At 32.3% G+C, this 22,754-nt stretch overlaps 1 protein-coding gene across 4 annotated transcripts in view; it reads left to right on the top strand.

The window, feature by feature from the left end:
- The window catches only part of AP3S1 (adaptor related protein complex 3 subunit sigma 1), a 66,733-nt gene extending 46,706 nt beyond the window's left edge, over positions 1 to 20,027 (top strand). For 2 of the 4 annotated variants that reach the window (XM_055301467.1, XM_055301466.1), the window contains 3 exons: positions 10,189 to 10,296; positions 13,400 to 13,440; positions 19,309 to 19,442. In XM_055301467.1, the coding sequence (XP_055157442.1) occupies positions 10,189 to 10,296; positions 13,400 to 13,435 (144 nt within the window). In that variant the 3' untranslated portion in view covers positions 13,436 to 13,440; positions 19,309 to 19,442. Of the gene's footprint in view, positions 1 to 10,188; positions 10,297 to 13,399; positions 13,441 to 19,308 lie in introns of all 4 variants that reach the window. The other 2 variants (XM_055301465.1, XM_055301464.1) reach the window with 1 other exon arrangement.
- Positions 20,028 to 22,754: the final 2,727 nt, after the last annotated feature.

Genomic DNA, 22,754 nt, shown 5'->3' with positions numbered 1-22,754 from the left:
GACACACAGTGTTTTTAAAATTTCTATTTTACATTGATATACATTCATTTTAGAAAAATCAGAAAATACACATAAGTGGAAAATAGATGGAAGTCATCTCAGTTTCAGAGATTTCCTAATGTTAGCGGAAAAGCTGAGGCATATTATAAAATTTTTTTAATTTATTTGAACAAAAATTGATTCAGGTTGGGCAGTGCCAAGCCAGAAGCAGTTAGGAGTACTCCACCAACGGGAGCTAGGGGAGAGGCTTTTATAGAAAAGAGGCAGAAGCAAAACAAGGAGATTATCTGATTGATTATAACTTCCACAATTGTATTATTTGGAAAAGCTTAATTGGCTGTGATTGATTTTCTTTAAGTTTTGATTTCTTAGCCTCTAGTCCTTTACAGGCTTAGGTTTTGGTTTGCTTACTTAGGCTGCTAAGGTATTAGAACCACTTCAGTGTTCTGTTTAATTAACAGAAGTATTGTTTAATTGTTTAATTAACATTAGTATTAACATTTTAGAACATGTGTATTTCTAGATTTTTTTGTACAAGTAAGTACAGAAACAAATATGTTTTTAAGAGCAGAAATGGGATCAGATAGTCTGTAGTTTGTATAGCCTGTTCCTTTCACACAATAGAATATCACTATTTTAAAACCTGCCAAAATTAACTGTATGTCTTCTTTCTGGGATAAGTATTTGTTTTAATTTTTTTCAATGCAGTGAGACAAAAAGGTTCAGGATAGCAAGAGTCAGAGACAGGTTAAATAGACATTTCCAATCCCTACATTTTCTGTCCAAAACAATGCTAGTCTTATTTTAAGCCCTTCTGGGAGAGTAGGATTATTTTCAACTCTTTAGCAGCCCTGGACCTTCCAGCAGTTGGGAATCTCTTAACTGGCTCAGCTCATTTTTCCTTAGGGTGAGGTACAGAATTTTGCCCACAACCCTTAGCCTGCTTTTGGACTAGATTAGTTCAAAAGTCACCCTGAAGCGGTAGGACAGCCTCTTTATGCAAAATTGGTTTGGATGTGGAGACTGAAGGTGCCACACACACACCAAGAAAATCTGATCTGAAAGGTTTTTCACTCATATAAAAAGGTTTCATAAGTAATAGTAAAGTCATACTTACTTAAGAGAGCAAGGAAATAGATTATAACCATTAATGAGATTATAAACAGAATCTGTGATTTAAAAGAAGGTAGAAATAAAATGTGATCAACTTCATGATAAAAGTGAAAGTACGAGTTTAAAATTGGTCTATTATTATTCAGTACACTAAATGTGAATTGAATGAAACTATTTATTAAAAGACAGAGATGATGGGCTTAAAAGATACAGTTTATATAGGAAGGACAGGATAAATTCTAAATTATTTCCCCTTATTGTCAGTTTTCCTAAAAGTTCAGTTCCCTAATACCCACTAAAAAATGACTATTGTTGTGTTGTTTTGTTTTAGTTTTTCATGACATAGGAATTTTAATATGCTTGATTTGTTTTAACCAACTGAAGATAGTACTCTTCTGGGTGCTCCCATTGCCCTTTCTTTGACCAGGGGGAGCCCCTTCAGGTTGTCTTCTGAGGCCTTTTGCCATTCCTTCCCCTTCATAGGTTTTGATAGCTGTTTTGTGTTCTGTCACAACTAGTTGCTGCAGACCCATATTGTAAATATCCTCCTCTAACCATGCCATCAGCCATTCCTCCTAGGAGCCCTGATTCTTTTTATAGTGGGAAATGGTATATGGAAGCCACAGTGTGGAGGTGCTCCTAATTATGAGGCTGGTTATTATTTCTAGGCTTTTTCTATGGACAGAGCATCTTACATATTCTCTATTCTGAGTCAGCTGTTTCTTAAAGGAACCCTGATTCCTTTTCACAGACAACGATATTTAGAAACAACAATCTTGGTACCATGTTTGTTCAAGGGTAATATTACTCCTGGTTCTCTGAACCAAGCTGGCGAATAAATGTAGGTATGTGTATGTGTGCACATGCACCCCCTAATCTATTTCTATATCTGTATATATTTCAAAAATCATTGAGTTCATCATAATACCTCAGAGTATAGTGCAACACTACAGATTTTATTCTACCATTTTCCTTTTCCATATTTGCAATTTGCTACTCTGACAGTGAAAGATTATTCTGATTATTCTTTATTATTATTCTCATTATTCATGATGCATTTATTTATTTGCTCATTTCTTCCTTTCTTTAACCAGACTGCTGGCTGGGCTATTGGAAAGCTAAACCCCAGACATGCCAGTCTCCACTCTACCCTGCCAGCACCAGCCAAAAATTGGCCCCAGACACACCAGCCTCTATCCCATTGACTGAACAGGTTGTTAGACGATCCTGATAAAAATTTGGAGTGAATCAAGTATTACAAAAAACAGCCTACGTGATTTGAAAATAACCTCAAAAAACAAAAAACAAAAAAAAACACAACCTCAATAGAATTTCTAGAAGAGGCAAAAAAAAAAAAGTCAAAATTAAAAATTTCAGTGAATGAATATGTACTTTAATGTCGATTACATGTATCTGAGTAAAAGGAAAGATAGAACACTGTCCATAATGCAGCTTAAAAAGATAAGAAAGAGTGAAAACATGGAAGATGGTTTATACGATCTAATCGTATAAGAAGAGAGCAAGAAAGATCTAATGAACATTTATTAGTCTCAGAAGAACAGGAGAGAAGGAACAAGGCATGCTCTTAATATCTGGGTATCTAATGGCTGGGAATTTACCAGAATTAAAGAAAGATACCAATCCACAGATAAAAGAATCACAAGCAGAATAAATAAAAATAGATCTACATTTAGATTAATGGCAGTACAATTGAAGAGAAAGAGCTTTTAAAATCATCCAGATATAAAAGAAACATTTCCCAATTTAACCACTGCTCTTAATGAAGGTAATGATTTCTCAATAGCAACCACAGAAGTTAGAAGACCTAGCATTGAGAGAAAATAACTACCCAACTGGAATTCTCAAGTCAACAAAAAAATCTTACAATAATATGGGCAAAATAGACATTATCAGAGAAAAATAATGAGAGAATTTGCTACCAGTGAGGCTTTACTAAAGGAAATTCTAAAAGAAGATAGATTACACAGAGAGAAATGTGAGATATAAGAAGGAATGAGTTAAATAAGGAAGAACAACAAAGAAAGATGTAAATTTGTGAGTAAAGATAAAAGAACATTGTTAAAGTACTTGTGGGACTAATATGAAAAGAATTTGTAGCACTAAAGTACAAGTCACCAGTAACACATAAACCACGAAGGGGAAAAAGGGAATTGGAATATTCTAAGATCTTTTACTGAGCAACTCTGATTTCTATAATAAGCAGTTTTTAAAAAGGATTTCTTGATATTCACCCGGGAATATAGAATAGAAAGTAGAACAGCTTTCTGGTTTTTAAATCAGACTTGAATATTTTGAATTTTCAGATTTTGAGACATTCATATTCAGTGTTAGTATATAAAATGCATTATGTACCAAAATAGATTTAGCTATTGGAATTACTACATCCCTGTTGCTTTTCATTGGTTAGCAATTAACAAATGTCTTCATTATTATTAATATCTTATATATTTTCCCTTTCTATTTTTGTCTTGAAAATTGTATCAAAATGTTGATAGACTAACAAAATATAATCCTAATTCCTTTCAGAATTATTTTCAAAATTGTCATAGTTTAAGATTTTCTTTCATGATATATATATTATATTGCTATATTGATAGGTCATTATAATGATAGGTCATTTTGACAGCATATTAAGAAAAAAATCAGTAGTTTTGGGGGAATAGTACTCTTTAGCAGAAGAACCTGCTCAACTGGCTCAGTCTCAAGGTAATAGTAACCAAATGACGGTAAAACTGGTTTTCTTAGCAAACACTTTCCTAAGGCTAATAACATTATCAACACTAGTTTTGATTTAGCAAAATTTAAAAATATTTTTAGACTTAATGAAATTATGGTAAATATCTTTTGAAAGGATATATTACTGAAGATAAACTTTTTATTTTTCTTTAATATTGGTAGTGACACCAATAAACCCCCAAAACATTCATTTTTTTACTTAAATATTTTTATCATTGCTTTTATTTTACTTAACAACATGTGTAGGGCTAAAAATGGTGAGAAAATACTATAATTCACTGACTCTAAAATTGCAGATTTCTCTCACATTGTAACACTTTGAAATTGGGATTAATGGTACATTCTATGGCTTGTCATAATTTAATTGACTGTTTTTCCTTTTCAGTAGTATGTAAAATGATAGTTTTTTAAATAATCAGTTGTAGCTTAGATTTGAAGAAATGTCAAAATACAAAGAGATCTATTTACCACAGATAGAATTATAAATACAGGTATTAATAGATTACATTAGGTCCATTGTTTAAAATTTTTATTAACAAATATCTATTAAAATATATCTATTAATGTTTTATTATCAAATTAGTAACAACATGACCTACAGAAGTACATAAATTAAAATGTTCTAACATACTTTAAAATAGTTGATTATTGGGGGACCTGAATGACTCAGTCAGTTAAGCATCTAATTCTTGATTTTGGCTCAAGTCATGATATCAGGGTCATGAGATGGAGCCCTCCATAGGCTCTGTTTGAGTTTCTCCATCTCCCTCTATCTGTTTCCCCACTCTTATTGCTCATTCACTCGTTCTCTCAAATAAATAAATTGAAAAAAAAAACTAGCAAGAACCTACATTAATTAAAAAAAATAGTTGATCATTTCATTGTAAGGACAGTTCTGTCTTAATAATTTAAAAAATGATGTCTTGGGGTGCCTGAGTGGCACAGTTGGTTAAGCATCTTACTCTTGATTTTGGCTGAGGTGGTAATCTCAAGGTGAAAGATCAAATCCTGCATGGGGCTCCACTCTCTGTTGAATCTGCTTGGCATTCTCTCTCCTGCTTCCTCTGCTCTTCCCACTGATGCTCAGCTTGGCGAGTGTTCTCTCTCTCAAATAAATAAATAAATCTTTTTTAAAAAATCAAGTAATATGGTATTACAATTTTTAAAGTAGACTGATAACTTTGCTTTGCACCTCCTGCACTTATATTTTAAATTCCTGCTTAGATTCGTTTGCTGCAAGCAGAGATGAAGGAGGTGTTCCTTGCAAAACACATTTTACAAAATATTTATTGAGTGCTAAACACCCTGTAGGGTTATATGAAGAATAGTCCCTTATCCCATTCCTCAAGTAGTTTGTAGTTATTTTAGAAGGATATGTGATACCTGTTTGTGTCTGTGTGTCTCTGACAGACGTACAACCATTAAAGAACATTATACCATTATCCATATAAAATATTTTATTTTAAAATTACAATAATACCACTTACCTTTCTTTAGAAACAAAAAAGTCAATACTGAAGGCTATATGATTAAACACTAAGTTCTTACCTTGTCCTCTTCCTTATACCCACTCAGCCCCATCCCACACTGTTTAGCTGAAGTAATTGTTTGGGTAGGTAGGCTTCCAGACTTTTTTCCTGTATATTTTTCAAAGATATGCAGAGTTTTTTTGGTTTAGTGAGTGATTGAGTTTGTTTTTCGTGTTCACACAGTGATTGAGGTCACACAGTGTTCTGTGCCTGGCTTTATTAACTTCATCTGTCTTTAAATGAATCCTATCAGTACATACATATCAGCTTTATTCTCAGGTGAAGAATTAAACAGAATGTTATGTCATATTTTATTTGACCATCCCTATAGTCAGATATTAATATTGTCCAAGTAAAAAATACTTGGTGCAGAGGACTTCATTTCCAACAAGTTATAGCAAAGTAACTTTTACACTCTACAAACAAGTGACTAACTGTAGAAAGGAGTCTGTGAACTCTTTGACATCCTTTCCTTTCCTTATCCTTTTTTATGTTTACTTCAGTCTAATAGAAGGCTTGTTACTGTTAAAAAGTGAAATATGTTTGATTTAGTCTTCATTTTACCCTCCACTAATTACGTACGCTCTACTCAAACCAGAATGCTGCTGACATAGTATTTGATAAACATGTGTGATGAGCACTGGGTGATGTGTGGAAGTGTTGAATCACTCTATTGTACACCTGAAACTAATATTAAACTGTAATTTAACTAGAATTTAAACAAAAACCTTAAAAACATTTAATAAACATGGTTCACTAATGGGGTAGTGAAAATTGCTTTAAAAAACCACATGGCTGGGATCCCTGGGTGGCGCAGCGGTTTGGCGCCTGCCTTTGGCTCAGGGCGCGATCCTGGAGACCTGGGATCGAATCCCATATCGGGTTCCCGGTGCATGGAGCCTGCTTCTCCCTCTGCCTATGTCTCTGCCTCTCTCTCTCTCTCTCTCTCTCTCTCTCTCTCTCTGTGACTATCATAAATAAATAAGTTAAAAAAAAATTAAAAAAAAAAACCACATGGCTTGTTCTTTAACTTTTGAATTTCATGATAATTGAGATAAATAATTTTGAAGAAAAAATTGTATATAATCATTAGATACCTACAATTGTGCAATATTTTTATAAACAGTAATAAAATAAAATAAAGACCATTTAATTTTAAATAAGAGTAATACTAAGCAAAAGTCTCCAAGTTCTGCATTGACACATACTATTTACTACCTAAATATATGAAAGTGCAGCCACTCTGGAAAATTCTCTTTGGATTTCATTCAGTTAGCAGAAACAGGTATGGATGTAGTTCTTTTTTTTTTTAAGATTTTATTTATTTATTCATGAGAGACACAGAGAGAGAGGCAGAGACACAGGCAGAGGGAGAAGTAGGCTCCGTGCAGGGAGCCCGACGTGGGACTCGATCCCGGGACTCCAGGATCACATCCTGGGCCGAAGGCAGGTGCTCAACCGCTGAGCCACCCAGGGATCCTGGATGTAGGTCTTTTTTTAAAGTGAAGTGAACTTTCAGAAAGTGGTGGAAACCTGTTTAAGATACAATGAACTGTGATTATCCCTGGATCGAGAGACCTAGTAACAAGTAGAGGGTGGTGGAGACTTCTTGTTCATGTGTAAGTTTCTATATAGCTTGAACTTTTAACTATTTGCTTATAGCATGATTTTTAAAAGTAAAAATGAAATTAGCAGTTATGGTGTATGTCCATAAGAAGCTATGTGGTTGAGTAGATGGGGCATATATAGGTAAAAACAAACAAAAAAGCAAAAATACGTTACTAATGTGGTATTTGCTATTTTTAAAAACATTTAAAACCTATAAAAATTCAAGAAAAGGGGATAAAAACCCATTGAACACTTAGGTAAACATCAAGGGTTTAGTAGATGAGTTTTATTTGAAGCATAGTTATCACTCTTTTATTTCCACTAAAATCTGTTTTAGGTAAGGGACCCTGGGTGGCTCAGTTGGTTAAGTGTTCCACTCCTGATTTCAGCCCAGGTCACCATCTCAGGGTCCTGAGATCAGCCCCATGTTGGGCTACTTGTTAGGTGTGGAGCTTGCTTAGGATTCTCTCTCCCTCTCCCTCTCCTCACTGCCCCTCACATACTCTCTTTCTCTCTTTAAAAAAAAAAAATCTGTTTTAGGTAAAATTTATAAAACAAAATACTAGAATATGTCAGCTATATGTGTTAGGGCAAATCTGAAAGCAAAGCTTTTATCATCTTTCTCTTATGAAGTCTGCCAAAAATTCCTCTCAATTCTTGGAACATGAAGTTTTCTGTCACTGGACAGCTTCTAAATGATCCCTCCATACCTTATTTGAACGTCATGACCTTGATAATTTTGGACTCATCTCCCAATTAATGACTCATCCCATACTATTAATCTCCTACGTAATATATCTCCTCATCTAGAATATATTCTTTAGGCGTTTATTATATTTCTAATAAATGAGATTATGCTTAAGGATTTAGCTCACAGGTCTCATTTGTATTTTTTATCTTCTCTGGATTTCTAAATTTGGTTTCATAGGAGTTATATTTATTTTGAGGACAGATTTACATCCTAGTCCTTCTTGTATTGGCACATATGTTCTTAGAATTTCTTGGGTATGACCCACATTTGTGGGCTATTCATTTTAATACCTCTAAACTTGGTAAACATTTCTAAAATACTGAAATCTATGGCTTCCACTGATCTGATTGTGTTTCTGAGATATTTTTGAAAAGGCAGTAGTAAATGCATAAACCTGAGCAAAGTGGGGTTGGTGGAGTTGCTATACTTTTATCAGCATGTATTACAAATTGTGCTTTCTCATGAGAATTTGTTTTAAAAAGGAGAGAGAGATTCCACTGCTAAAACAGAAGTTTTAATGAATTCTTCCATTGCCTATGGCCTTCCTTTTGGAACACTTTTCCTCCATATATTATATGTTAGCTATTGTAGGGTAGTTATAGTTTATCATCCAGTAACCTTCTTGATCTTTAATTGAATCTTCATAGATTATGACTAAAAATTAATTTGCTGTATCAATTTCATGTATTATTGTTAACAGAAGAAAACAAGGAATTGGACTTGGATCACTCAGACTTAGGTTTTAATTGTTCATTTGCTACATACTAGTTTTTGTGTCTTGAGCAAACTGGGCTGGCTTATTCTCTGAACTGTAACAAAGGTTGATGTGAGAATTGAATTAAATACCATGAGTGTAGCACCAAAACATAGTTTTAATAAATGGTATTTAGTTGCAAAAGAGTTAGCACTTAGAAATGATGGTATTTAGGATTCATTTTTATTTATTTTTTTTAGCACTAGTTTTTAAAACAATTGTGGCTTCTGGTTTTGTTTACAAGAAAAGTAATTTCTGTGATCCTTTCTTCAAGAGTTGTACATGAGGTGTCCATCTTTTCAAAATGAAAAATTAGTAAATAATGATAGGATTTAAAAATCATGAATACATTTGCAAGCAGTCTTATAAAGGAATGAAAATAAAATAATATAATTATGTATTTAACCAAAACGAGTTTTTGTTTAAAATAAAACTACTTGGGGTTCCTGCGTGGCTCAGTCGGTTAAGCACCTGACCCTTGATTTGGCTCAGGTCATGATCTCAGGGTCGTGGGATGGAGCTCTATGTCTGGCTCCATCCCTAGCAGGGAATCGTCTTGGGATTCTCTCTCAGTCTCTCTTTCTCTCTTTCTCTCTCTCTCTCTCTCTCTCTCTCTCTCCCTTTCTCCCCCTCCCTTCATGCTCATACTTGCTTGCTCTCTAAAATAAATAAAATCTTAAAATAAAAAAATTACTTTATAATATCTTTTAGGTACTATAGTACATACTTTGCATGAATTATTTAATTTCTTATGATGACTGTATGAGGTGTACTTTGCATGAATTATTTAATTTCTTATGACTGTATGAGGTGTCTATATTATTTTTATCTCTATTTTACAGATAAGGTAACAATTGTATGTGTACTAAAGGACATACAACTAATATGTGGTAGAGTCAGTATTCATACCTAATTTCAGAGTCTCCATTCTTATTACCACATTATTTTAAAAAATTATAGCAAAGTATGCTCTTCTGTGAAACCCTAATTTAGCTTTGAGTTGGTAATTTTTGATTCAGTAAACACCTATGAAAAAACAGCTGGATTATATTTTTTCTTCCCAGTGGAAGATGCTATTTTTAGTATTGTAAGATATATTTGATTATATTTTTAAAACAAAATCTAAGTATTGCCTGTATGAAAGTATTTGGGATAAAAACATTATTAAAGTACCTACAATAAAAAAGAAATTTTACTTTATTTCAATCAGGAGCTTGTTATAGTGCCACATAACTTCATTAAATGCCTTGAGCATAAAATAACTTTATGATTATTGGCTAAGAATATGGCATAAAAGGCCATTGTAGATAATTTTTTTAGCATTAACCTAGTTATAGTAATAGGTTAGGTAGTGTTTATTGATCATTTACTTTGTTCTGAGCACTTCCATGGAGTGGAATCCTTTCAACAATCATTGAATCCTTTCAACAATCTAGGAAGAAGGCACTATTAATACCTGTTTTACAGCCTATTAAACTAAGACTTAAAGAGGTTTTGTAACTGTCTCAGGCTGATTAGTAGTAGCAGACATATATTAGTAGCCCTCTAAATTATTTTTATTTTACACTTCATACTTATGAAATAGGCATAGCAGTGTTTGAAACAAAAGCTGCTGGAGTCATGAACGTTTTTGTAGTGAATTTTTTTTTATGGGCGTGTATTATTTTTCCCTTTAGGTTCACAATATTCTTGCAGAAATGGTGATGGGGGGAATGGTATTGGAGACCAACATGAATGAGATTGTTACACAAATTGATGCACAAAATAAACTGGAGAAATCTGAGGTAAGAATGGAAAGTGCTTTAGTTAATGGAGGTAGTAAGCATGATCATAAATTATGCATGATGTGTAGCTTTCACTGTTTGTCCTTCAGTATCACCCTTTAAGTACAGCTGATAGGCTTATTCAGTTTTTTAAAAATGGAATGTACATATCTTAGTATGTTAAATGTTCTGTGACTACTATCTACCTGATAGTTTTGTGTATTCTTTTTTTGGTTATGGTTGTAACTGCCTTGGGTAATAAACACAATTCTAGATTCTTAACAGCTTAAAAAAGAAATGGCCTGTTTGAAGAATGAAATCATTATTTGCTTTACAAAACCTTAGTAATCATCAAGGAAATCTCAGACTTGATATTTTAGAGATGAGTTTAGTGTCGCAGAACTATTTCTGGAAAAGGATAAGAGAGGAAATTACTTCTCATGAGGAAGTAATGTTACAAGTTACAATTGGTGCTTTGCAAGCCTCAGTGAACACTGAAAAAAAGAAATTAATTGCCTTAATCTTTGAATTCTGGATCCTTCCTGGAGGTCACCGACAAGTTGGCTGTTTTATACAGTGATACATACATTCATGGCTTTTTCTGCATTCTAAGGAGTAATTTAGTTAGCTACACATGTCTAGCTTTGTGCTACTCGATTAGGTGCTTGAGGATCAACCAGCACTTTAGCATTGTATAAAATCCTACTTTAGAATTTTCATGAGTCTTTCCTGAAATATTAGGCTGAGTGTCAATAACAGGTACTTTAGTTGAGCCATTGAAGCTCACATTGTTTTGGTTGTTTCTTATTACTATAATGGAGGTTTAGAAAGATGAATAGTTTTGATATGTCATTCAACATTATACTTGTTACTTCTGGTATTTATAGTCATAACTCAGAAAAATAACTTTTATTTATAATTATAAATACAAGTTCAGGTGTTTGGTTAATTTAAAGTAAATTATACTGCAAAAGCAGCAAGATACTAAAAATATGCTAGCATTAATTTATAGCAGACAAGTTGTAAAGAATTCTTATCTTGTTGGCACTGCAAAGGATCGGTTTAAATATAATACTATATTCATTGGAATTGAATGAAATATAGGATGGTGGATATCGAACATCTGAGGGTTGGAAACAGTTGAAGCTTTGTATAAAAACATTTGCCAATGCTCTATTTTAAAGTTAAATAGTCCTGCATTTCTCTTTATCTCACTTTACCATCCCTATGAGTTGCCTAGAGAAGAAGCTTGTAATTGTGAAGAGCTTATAATTAGGACTCTTTTAAATACCAACATAGTTTTTATGGGTTCTACAGCCAATTTTTAAAATACTGGTTTTTTGAAAAGGGAAAACAAACTAGATTACAAAAAGTTTTGTTTTATGACATGGAAAAGAGCTCAGAATATTATTTAGTACAGTTGGCTTGCCTTTTATTATTTAGTATAGTAAAAGATTTACTCTGACCTCTAAGCTATAAAGTCTTAAGTGATAACTCATAGTTCATGTAATCTGTTAAAACTTGCTTTACAAAAACCTATAGATATAGATCCTAAATGCCAAGAGGCAAACAGTGACACAATCCATTAATAATCTGTCAAAAAGGAGTGGATATGTGGTAATTTATGACTTCTGTGTAATCATTTGTAAAAAATATATTGACCTTTTTGTCTGGAATGTTCATATTCCAGGTTTCTAACTTCTTTTTATTGATGTATCCCCCCTTTTTTTTCTTTTTCTCCTTGGTTTGCTATTTACAATACTGACAGAAGTCATTAAGGACCTATAATAATTGCAAAATGGATATTTGCTTTCTGATTGTCCAGTAAAACTTTGTTCATGAGGCAGTTTTTCCTTATCTGTAAGGAGCAGTAAAATACAGAGTTTACATTTTCAATGGAAGTAGTTCAAAGAATACTGTAACTTAACTCTTCACAGAAACAATTCTGCTTAAAATGATTTAAAATACTGGTGGAAAAGCTACTAGTATTTTTCATCCACTGATCATAATTCAATTTGTATAGTCAGGTATTATCTGCTACAAATTAGTTTTTCTCTTTTACTAGAAAATATGTCTAAAGTTTGGGAATAAACCACAATATTATGTTTTTTAATGAAGTGTTTCTCTATATGTGATGTCTGCTAATATTTTAATTACAAAGTAGGATTTTGAATCAACATGAGGCCATTTAGTCCTGATCATATTTTAATAGATAATGCCAAAAAAATGTTGACTTTGTGTAATTCTTCAGTAACTTTCATATTATGTTTGGAAGAGTACCACCTTTATTCCAGACACATTAAAATGTTAGACTTTTCATATGGGTTCCATTTCCATGTTACTTAAACTGGATATATATACCAAATATATAATTGCAGAATAATCCAAAATTATTTGGTCATCTATAAGCTTTAATAATCTCTTACTTAAATTTTAGTTAAAATTTAGTATGCAAGCAAAAACTTGTCAAGAAAAATTTAAAATTCAGAATATCATGATTGATGAAAAAACATGGCTATCATACTTTTAAGATTAAGTGGTATTCACAATAGCATATATCTTTTTAAAATCAGCCTGGATATAATTAAGATACAGTTTTTAAGATATAACATGGATTTAGCTAGATGCCTTTACTCTGTCAGAAATCAAAGATTTTATTATTTTGTCTTAAAGGTAGTGTATTTCTGGTGATAGTCGAAAGTGAACTAGTTTAATTCCCAGTACCTAGACAGGTAGAAGCAAAGACCTCCCAGACCTTTAAAGAGAGGAGAAACAAAGATATGCTCTGAATGTATTTTCGTCTATCCTGATTTGACAAGAAAAATGGTTTACTGTGACACTGGGGTCTGGGAAAAGGAGGGTTTAAGCTGGGAGGTTGGTGGGATTTGGGGGAAGTATAAGAGGCACTTAGGAATCTTCTTAGGAATAAAGGACTCCCTGGGGGTGGAGGTAGAGGGGTGGAGTTGGGGAGACTTATTAGCTTTTATGTATTTCATGTTATATTTAAGATGAATATAAATGAGATAAATGAGTCTGAATAATAGTCACTACGTTTTTAAAGTCAGTCTTCTTTTTTTCTGAACATCCTGATCTTTCTAGCTCTTTCCATTCTTCTCTCTTACAGACCTTTATCTTTCAATCTCCCAGACAGGACAGGTAGACAAGGTATTGCTGACTTTGAGAAAACTGTACTTTAACAAAGGGAAAGCAAAATGATGTCAAAGGCAATTAATTATTTAGGCCAGACTCAAAAATTCTTTGTGTTAATGAACCCATGTAGTCCCTGTAGCCTATTTTCCATTCTAGTTTCTCCTTGTAGTTTCTTCATCTTTTATTGGACTTACTGTATTTTACTAGTGTTTCATTGATGTCATGTTTGTTCTGTTTTGTCTGCCTGCATTGTAAAAAGAAAGTTTAAATTTTTTGTTCTTTTTTTAAACATCGTCATTTAACTGACAAATTACATTTGTAGAAATGACAGTTTACTTTGTATATAAAAATGTAGAGTTTATTTCAAACATCATATGGTAGAATTAATCTTAATTTAACTCTCACAGATAGGTTTTTTTTTTTCCATCTTTCTAAATTAGGAGTCTAACATCAAATTGCCTGCTGGATTCTGGAGGCTATGAATTTTAAAACCAAATACTGAACATTTAGAGTTTTCCATACAAAGTGAGAAGCAATGAAAGCTTAGATAGAATAGTGACGGTTTAAATAGTATTTTCCCCCACATAATGGTTTTCAGTTCCAAAGTCTTAACAGAATTGCTTTTATGGTTTTGACTAATTAACATGGGCATGTTAAAAGTGGCCAACAAAAAGCGTAAGATAACAAATCTTCTAAAATTGAATTAAATGTTCTAGAAATTGTAATTAAATATTTTGACCAAAATAAAATGGATTTTCAGGGTAGCAACCTTCTGACATCCAAACTTTATACTAAGACTCAATAAAATATTGTAAACCTTGGATATTTTTACAAAACATATTGCCACATATTGAAAATGTTTTTAATAGTTTCCTAGCTTTATAAAACTAAATTTTCTCTGGCATTTCCTATGCATTTTTCTTTTCTTTTTTTTTTTCCTATGCATTTTTCATACCCAAAGTTAACTGTGTAAATTATTTTTAAAAATTTTGAATCTAAATGGTGAGCGGCTTTTTTTGTACAAAGCTGTGTAAAAATGAAAACTGAAAATGCTTATAGGACTCCATTTCAAAATTTCAAAATGAAAATACTTTATTGAGTCCCAAAGAGGAAAAAAAAAAAATATATATATATATATATAAATTCAACAAGTTGGATTGCCCACGTTACTAATTAGAAAAAGGCCACTGAGAATTTGGCATTGCTCTTTAGCCACTGATTATTACTTTCTGTATGTTTTTGAGAAGCAGCAACACACAGGCAGCTTTTTAATTTCTTATCCCAAGATTGTAGGCTCTGTCACAAAACTGAGAGTACCATTTTTGGTCCTTAGATCTATATTACTTCATCCCTAGAATAGAAAATACATAAGGGTCTCATTTATTCCACTGATCCAGGTCACTGCCAATTTCTGTGTTCTAGTCTTTAATTTATGTCAAATTGTCATTATCTAGCAAAGAGCCACTTGGGTCTGTTAACTTCCATCACTGGAACTAGTAATTAGCTTTCTTCTCTTTTTAAATCAAATACTTACTGTCAAAGGACAGAGAATAAGAAAAGTGGCCCTAACATACAATGATGCTGGAAAGTCAGCTTGTGAGTTGGTTCTGCTTCTTACCTTGACAATGAAGTTTACTCTGTTCTTCTACAAAATTATGATGAGGACCCTTGAATTCACTTATAATGGTTGGCAAATAAAATCCATGAACTGGACATTAGTCTGCTATATTTATTTCACACAGGCAAAGCTGTAGTAGAAATTAAAACTAAATTGAATATTATATTAAATGGATTATATAATTTAGAAGGTTTTAAGATTTTTAAATATTCTAATTTTGATAAAATTTTTTATTAAATGTTATAGTCCTTACTAGAGGGTTATCATTAGCATTTCTAACCTGTTTGTTTATAATTGGAATATTAAAGCACTGCTTTTAAAAGCAAAGAGCAAACCTATTACAAATTCCCAGATTAAGAGTTAGTCTACCTTACATTCAGAAATTAAAATACTGACTTTTTCCGTTTTGCTCAAAACATACATTCAAAAGCTGCCATTATTTTGTTAATGATTTTGAGTCTGAAACCATTTAATACTGTGTTTATTAATGTTGATGTTCTTTCACTTTGCTGTTAGGGCAAAATTATGAATGTGCATATAGCAACTTCAAGCAGGAAGGGTGGGTAAAAGGTTTTAGTATGTATGGATTATTTCCACTACCATCTTACTCTATGTAAAGTGTGAAAAAAATATTTTAAGATGGTAGGATAGTATTTTATGTATTAGATGAAATAAATATCTAGATTCTTTCCTTTTCCCTTCGAGAAAGTTAATTGCTTATTGCATGAGGAAAAGGGAGCCTTCCGATTCTTTGAAATATATTTTAGTAATGCTGCTTTTTCACTTTTGCTTGCACATATTTTGTTTATTTTTGGGTCTGGCAATTTAAAAACAAAATCAAAAACAAATCATATCCATCCATTACTATCTTTGTGATTCAAGTGCTTGAAATTTCCAAGAGTATGTCTGTATAAGTCTTCTATCTGTTTGGCCTCATTTTGGTATACTTGCAGACTTCATTTTGTTTTCTTTCTCTTAATTCTGTTAATTTATTTAAACTCATGGGAGAGAAAACATGACCATTTTTTTATATACTGTACTTCATTCTTTCATCCAGTTCATAATCTTAAATGCTTTGGATTCATATATTTTTTTTTGTTAGTGGAGTTGCTGCAGTTTACCTGCCATGGTGGTGCTCGAGTATAACAACATAGATGGAAACAAGTTATTTCTCCAGTAGGGTTTCATTCTTTTTATTTCTGCTTGGTATCAACTGTGTAATCTTAAATCTTTAGGAGTTATGTGTACTGTCAGAAATATCTTAATTTTACTTTTTAAATTGTACATACTACTAACAAGTCAGGTAAGCTTCCTTTCTGTAAATTTTAGCGTTCAAAAAATTAATTAGTAAAAGTTGTTGCTTTGAATATAATATCTTACTGAAAAAAATCTTAACAAAATGAAAATTATTTTATACCTCTCTGTTGGTAAACTGATCTCCTAATGGTAAATTACCTCTTTCATATTTTAATCTTTAATAAAAATGTTTCAGACTTCACTTTAATGAAAGTCTGAAAATAAAATTATAGTAGTTCTGGTTTTGGCTACCTGAGAAGTCTTATTTCTAAGCCCTACGTTTTTAATATATAGATATTGATAGCTCATTTAAGCATCTACTTACTGACCAACAATCTTTTTAATATTTTTTATATATTCTGTAAAATCTGATTTCTTAAAATGTTAGTTTAATTAAAACTTAATGAAGTACGCATTACAGGTTTTTTTTTATTTCCTACCATTTAAATTTATGACATACTACACAAAAGTATTGAACATGCTTGAGAAATAATTTGATTCTCTTAATTCATTTGCGTGTTCTGAATAGTTACCATCCTTTGCATGTCTATGGCTTGCTGCTTATGTTTAGAGGAATTGTAGTTTGTTGTACTTAGAAACTTCCTTTGGTTTTACATAATAAGAACTTGGCACATTATGCTATTTAAATCAATTGCTATATTGACTTTATGTATTCTCATTAGCAGCCAACAGTCGACACCATCTTTGGTCACAAAGAAACAACTTAATCTAAAGAAATTTAATAACAGGATGCACTTTTATTCTCATTTTCTTTGCTTAAGTTCAGTTTAGCTGTTCAAGAAGGCTTCTTGACAATGACATTTAATTTAATACTAAGAAAATTATTTTTACTGTATTTAAAAGTAAAAATCATAGTATCCAGTAAAATATACATACATATCTACCCTCTCTTTCTCTTTCTGTCTCAATAATAAAAATCCTCTAGTAATTTGTGTCCTTTAAAATATTTGTATTCATATATCTTATCGATACTTTTTTATAGTCTACTAATCATTTGTATCCTATATAGACACATCCAAGTAAAAATAGTGACAAATTGTTTTTTTAATTAGAAGAATTACAAAATCCTTCTACCTGGAGAACTGATACTAGCTCCAGGATGTCTGTAATTTTGTATAATAATTTTTGTTCCTTGGCAGACAACATATTTTTGGGTAAAAAGAAGAGAGCCTACAAGATGGTGAACTTCTTTGAATTGGATCCTTCTTTGATCCTAAATCATTTTAAATTTTGGTAGCTAGACGTTAAACTTGAAATAATCAGGTTAAAGACCCTTTTGAATATGATACATGCCACCCTAAACAATATTTATTCATATCTCCAGTATCTTTTGGGGGGTATAAAAATAACTGCATTGTTTCAGGTAGGTATAAATGTAGAGGTAAATCAAAAACAACTTTCCTCCATTAAATTATAAAAATTGAATACTCCAGCCCTATTCATTCTTTAATTGGATATGGAGTGTTTCATTTATATTATTGTCTGTGTGGACCATATCTATTATTAATACTATTTTACTGATTTTTCTATTATTTTCCAATTCTGACTTGATAATCCGTGGCTTTTATTTCATTGCTTAACAATGTTTGTATCCTTTATTCAGCAAATAGTTTACACTGGCCTATTTTGTATCAGTCAAGATTTTTCTCAGGTAACAGCTTTATTATTATTATTATTTTAATTAACAAAAGAGGTAGGATTACATAAGAAAAAAACCCTAAAATTTCAGAAAGGGACATTAAAACTAGTATTTCTAATTACACAGACATTGTCTTATATATGTGATCTAAGCAAAGTGGAAGATTTGTTTTTGTTACCTAATTGTCTCTGCTTTTGTCAAGATGATGTATGCCACTGAACTCAGATGTGTTTGTTGGCTTTATTATAAAAATTGATGAAATATTAATCTAACTTAAACCTTAAAAGTATGAAGACTGTTGTAGCTATTTGAAAAATATGACATATATGCGTTTTTCTTTTATTTTTAAGCATATGTTTTTCAAAATTATTTCACAAATGATAAATTTCCCTATTAAGATGAAAGTGAAATATTGTGACACTAATGCTACTGGAAGTTTTAAAATTCATTTAATTATATAAATACTACCTTTTGCATTTAATACTATTCTTTGTCCAAATTTGTATATTGTAAACTGAACATATGTTGGATATACTTTATATGACACAGTACTTTTAATCATTATTTTTTTTTAATATTTTTTCTAATGCATGGAAGAGTTGGAAAGATCCTCTTGTTACAGTTTCGTTTTTAGGAAGAACTCTTCTCTGGATTGAGGCTTACTTTAAAAGCCTGATTTTTTTTTCAGTGTTTCAGAACTTTCGTAGAAAAGTTTAGAAGACCCTCCATAATTAAAATAATTTAAAAAAAATTTGTTGTTTTGAAATGTTTCAAGGGGTTGGCCCTAAGAAAAGGAACTAAATGAGTTTGATCTATTACTTTCATTTTTTATTTCACAGCACATTTTGATAATAAAACGCTATTTTAAAAGCAAAAAAAAAAAAAAAAAACAGAACAAAAAGCCAAAAACAAAACCCCAAATCTATCATGACTATTGCAAAAGATGTTTAAAAAGGAAACTAATGTAAAATATGCTTCATGCTTATATCATAAGTCAGGATATAGGTGAAGACCTAGTTTTGTCATTTGAATATTATATATGATATCTAAGTAGTACAGGTTAATTTGTATCTAAATCTTTATGTTCTTATCACTGCATGTATTCACTGTATTTTTTAATGTGTCAACTGTTTTTCTCTTTATAGATTAGAATTTCAAAGTAGCCATCCCATACCAATTCAAACTACCATCTGGTCTCTGAGCTTGTTATATGAGAATCTTTTATCATTGTTCTCCATTTTTAGTGTTTCTTGATGAGCTACACCTGAGTTGTACATTTTCTTTTTCTTTTATTTGCTTCTGTATACAGGCTGGCTTAGCAGGAGCTCCAGCCCGTGCTGTATCAGCTGTAAAGAATATGAATCTTCCTGAGATCCCAAGAAATATTAACATTGGTGACATCAGTATAAAAGTGCCAAACCTGCCCTCTTTTAAATAAAAAATTTAAAAGGCCACTCCCAGGTAAAATCCAGGGGGAAAAGTCATCTAAGTTTACCATGCACTTGTTTACCAAAAATAGAGGAGGAGAGTCTTAACTTTTGCTCTTGGATTTAAGTCAAGGTACTGTATAAAAGTTGTGTAAAATCAGTATGAAAGTTCAATGTTGCTTTTCTTGCTCAGTGATTTTGAAGAAATTGAGTAGTTCCAGTATGATATTTCTCTTTCTTTTCTAAACTGCATTCCTGTGCCCACCTGAAGGCATGCCTCTATGTATTGGCTACTACAGTATTTCAAAGAGTATTTGAGACATTTCTTTAAATTATGTACAATCCACAATGTTGGTGTTTTGTATGGATCACAAGTGCAGCATTCCATAATTCTTTCTGTTATTTGTCATGGTTGTTATTTAAAGAACCAAATATGTATTGCATGAAAACATTATGACCTTTCCTCTTAGTTTAAATAAACTCCAAGGTAACTGGACTTCTAAAGTACCTTTCTGTTTGCCTGATATCTACTTTAGCAATAATTTTTTTACGACCTTCTGACTCAACAAAGTAAATAAAAGTATATTTTATCACTGTTAAATAGTTGTTGATGTTGATTTATTTAATTAATACTTAATATTTTACTTTGAATATTCAAAAATTCACTAAATTGTTCTAAAACTCAGTTACTTCACAAGTCAAGATGAATGTATCAGGTAGTGTAGTTATGTACAGATCTGAGGTGGGAGATGACAAATCTTTTTCTAAAATCCATATTGAGAAATTACAAAAGCTATTTTTTATAAAGATAGGTGTAAGTTTTTCACCTGGTCAATTCTTGCTCAAATGATGAAAACTAATTTTGGCAGATACCTAGTTGCTTTTGAACACAAAATCCTGTTGGGCTTCACTTGAGTGTTCCATCCCAAAGTCAAAGCTAAATTGTTTTCTTAAGTTTTAACATTCTCATATTCTGATTTTTCATTATTGGCCCACATTTTCGTATTTGGTCTTATCTTCTGAACTGTGGATGAGGTTCCTCTTCCAGTTAGACCAAGGTTGGTGTTTTTGTTTTTTTGCTTTGTTTTGCTTTGTTTTTTTAACCGTTCTAGTCCTCCCCAAATGTTCTTTTTGACACATTTCCTTAGATTTGTGGCATGTATGAATTTTACCTCATGGGCTCTGGAATGTAAGAAAAATCACTAATATTTATCTAACTCTGAGCTTCCTTCAATTGAGGCCATAGAAATTCAGTCTGTGATTATTAGGATTTCCATCAGTTCAGAGATGTGTAAAAGTTCTACAAAGCAGAACATTTAGAGCAGTCCTTGGTCTTCAGTCATTTGACAAATGTTCTTTAAATGCCTACTGTGCCAGCTCTCATGGAGCTATAAACAGTACCACACAGAGTGCCTGGCAGTATTTTTCCCTCTTTTTCTTTTCTCTTTGTTTTGGGGCTGGGGTGGTGGGGTGTGTGGCTATTGAAAGAAGGTTAAGTTTGAGTTTGGTTAGGATGTGCTAAAATTAGGGAAGCTTCTGGGCCAGTTAATAGTTTCACTTCAAGAAATAATCAAAAGGGTCTCATCTCCCATTATATTTGAGTAAGAAAAAGAAAACATTGTGCAAATGACAAAAAGAGGCAAGTCATGAAAACTATATCTCAGTAGCCAAGGAATAGGTAGAGATGCTTAATTTCACTAGTAGCCAGAGAAAGCAAGTTAAAAGAACAATTAAATTTTATTTTCACTAATCATAATGAGCAAAAATTTAGAACAGGTGACATGCTGAAGAGGATGTGAGGAATAAGAAATGTCATATATTGCTGGTGGGAATGTAATGTACTGTTAACATTTTTTTAAAAAGAATATGCCAAGCTTTGTGAAAAAAAATTTTTTTAAGATTTATTTTAGAGAGAGAGCATGCGAGCAGGAAGAGAGGCAGAGGGGGAGAAAGAGAATAAGAATCTCAAGCAGATTCCACACTGAGCAAGGACGCTGATGTGGGGCTTGATCTCACAACCCATGAGATCATGACCTGAACCAAAACCAAGAGTCACATGCTCAACAGACTGAGCCATCCAGGTGCTCCAACTTTGTGAAATTTTTTAAAATTAAAAATAGACATTTCATACATACCCATGACCCACTCTCAGGATTCTATGTATGTAGTATCATTGGTAAAGATACCAAGATACCAAGGTTCTCCAGAGAAATAGAGTCAGTAGCATGACTGTGTATTCATAGATCTATCTTCCTCAATAAACCAGTTGTAAGTTGAGAATATCCTAAGTCAAAAATGCATATAATAAACCTGACCTACTGAACATCACAGCTTAGCCTACCCCACCTTAAACCTGCTTACATTAGCATATTTACATTAGTTTACAGTTGGGTAAAACCAGCTTACACAAAGCTAATTTTATAATAAACTGTTGATTATCTCATGTAGTTTATTATTCACACTGTACCAAGTGTGAAAGACAGAATGCTTATTTGGGTGGAATGGTCCTAAGTGTATTGTTGGTTTTACCTTCATGAATAAATAGCTGGCTGAGTGGAAGCTGTGGCTCGCTACTGCCACCCAGTATCACAAGAGAGTATTGTACTGCAAATCACTAGCCTAGGGAAAGATAAACATTCAAAATGTGTAGTTTCTACTGAATGCATTGCTTTTGCCCTATCATAAAGTCAAAAAGTTACAAGTTATGTCATTGTAAGTTGGAGACTTAGTGTATAATAAGATTAACATCATTTAAACCAATAGGCTGAGTAAAGCAAATTGTTCTTCCTAATGTGGGTGGGCCTCATCTAATCAGTTGAAGGCCTGAATAGACTAAAAGGGCTGATTCTCCTCTAAATTAGAGATTTCCGTTTACCCAACTGTCCTCAATTTGGAATATCAACTTTTTCCTGTCTTCAGAAAAAGTGACACATTAGCTTATCCTGGGTCTCAAGACTGCCATCCTTCAAATTGGAATTATACCATTGGCTTTCCTGGTTCTCAGGCCTTCCTTCAGACTTGGACTGGAACTTCACCTTTGGCTCTTTTAAATCTCGGATTGCTGTCTCACTCTGATCTTGGGACTTGTCAGCCTTCATAATCATGTGGGCCAATTGCTTTTAATAAATCCCTTTAAATAAAATCATGGTGTTGGTGATATATTTAAAATAATGTAAGAGATTTATTAAAAAACTCAGTTCAATCCTGACAGCAGGAAAAAGCCAGTGTCCCAGTTTGAAGACAGGCAGGATATTCTTACTTTGATGAGGCTCAGCCTTTTTATTTGACATTTGTAAGATGTCTTTGACTGATTGGGTGAAGCCCATCC

This window comes from Nyctereutes procyonoides, unplaced genomic scaffold, assembly GCF_905146905.1.
Source record: "Nyctereutes procyonoides isolate TBG_1078 unplaced genomic scaffold, NYPRO_anot_genome, whole genome shotgun sequence".
NCBI classification, from domain to species: Eukaryota; Metazoa; Chordata; class Mammalia; order Carnivora; family Canidae; genus Nyctereutes; species Nyctereutes procyonoides.
Note: the sequence above shows the minus strand (reverse complement) of the source record. Positions and strands in the feature narration are given on the sequence as shown.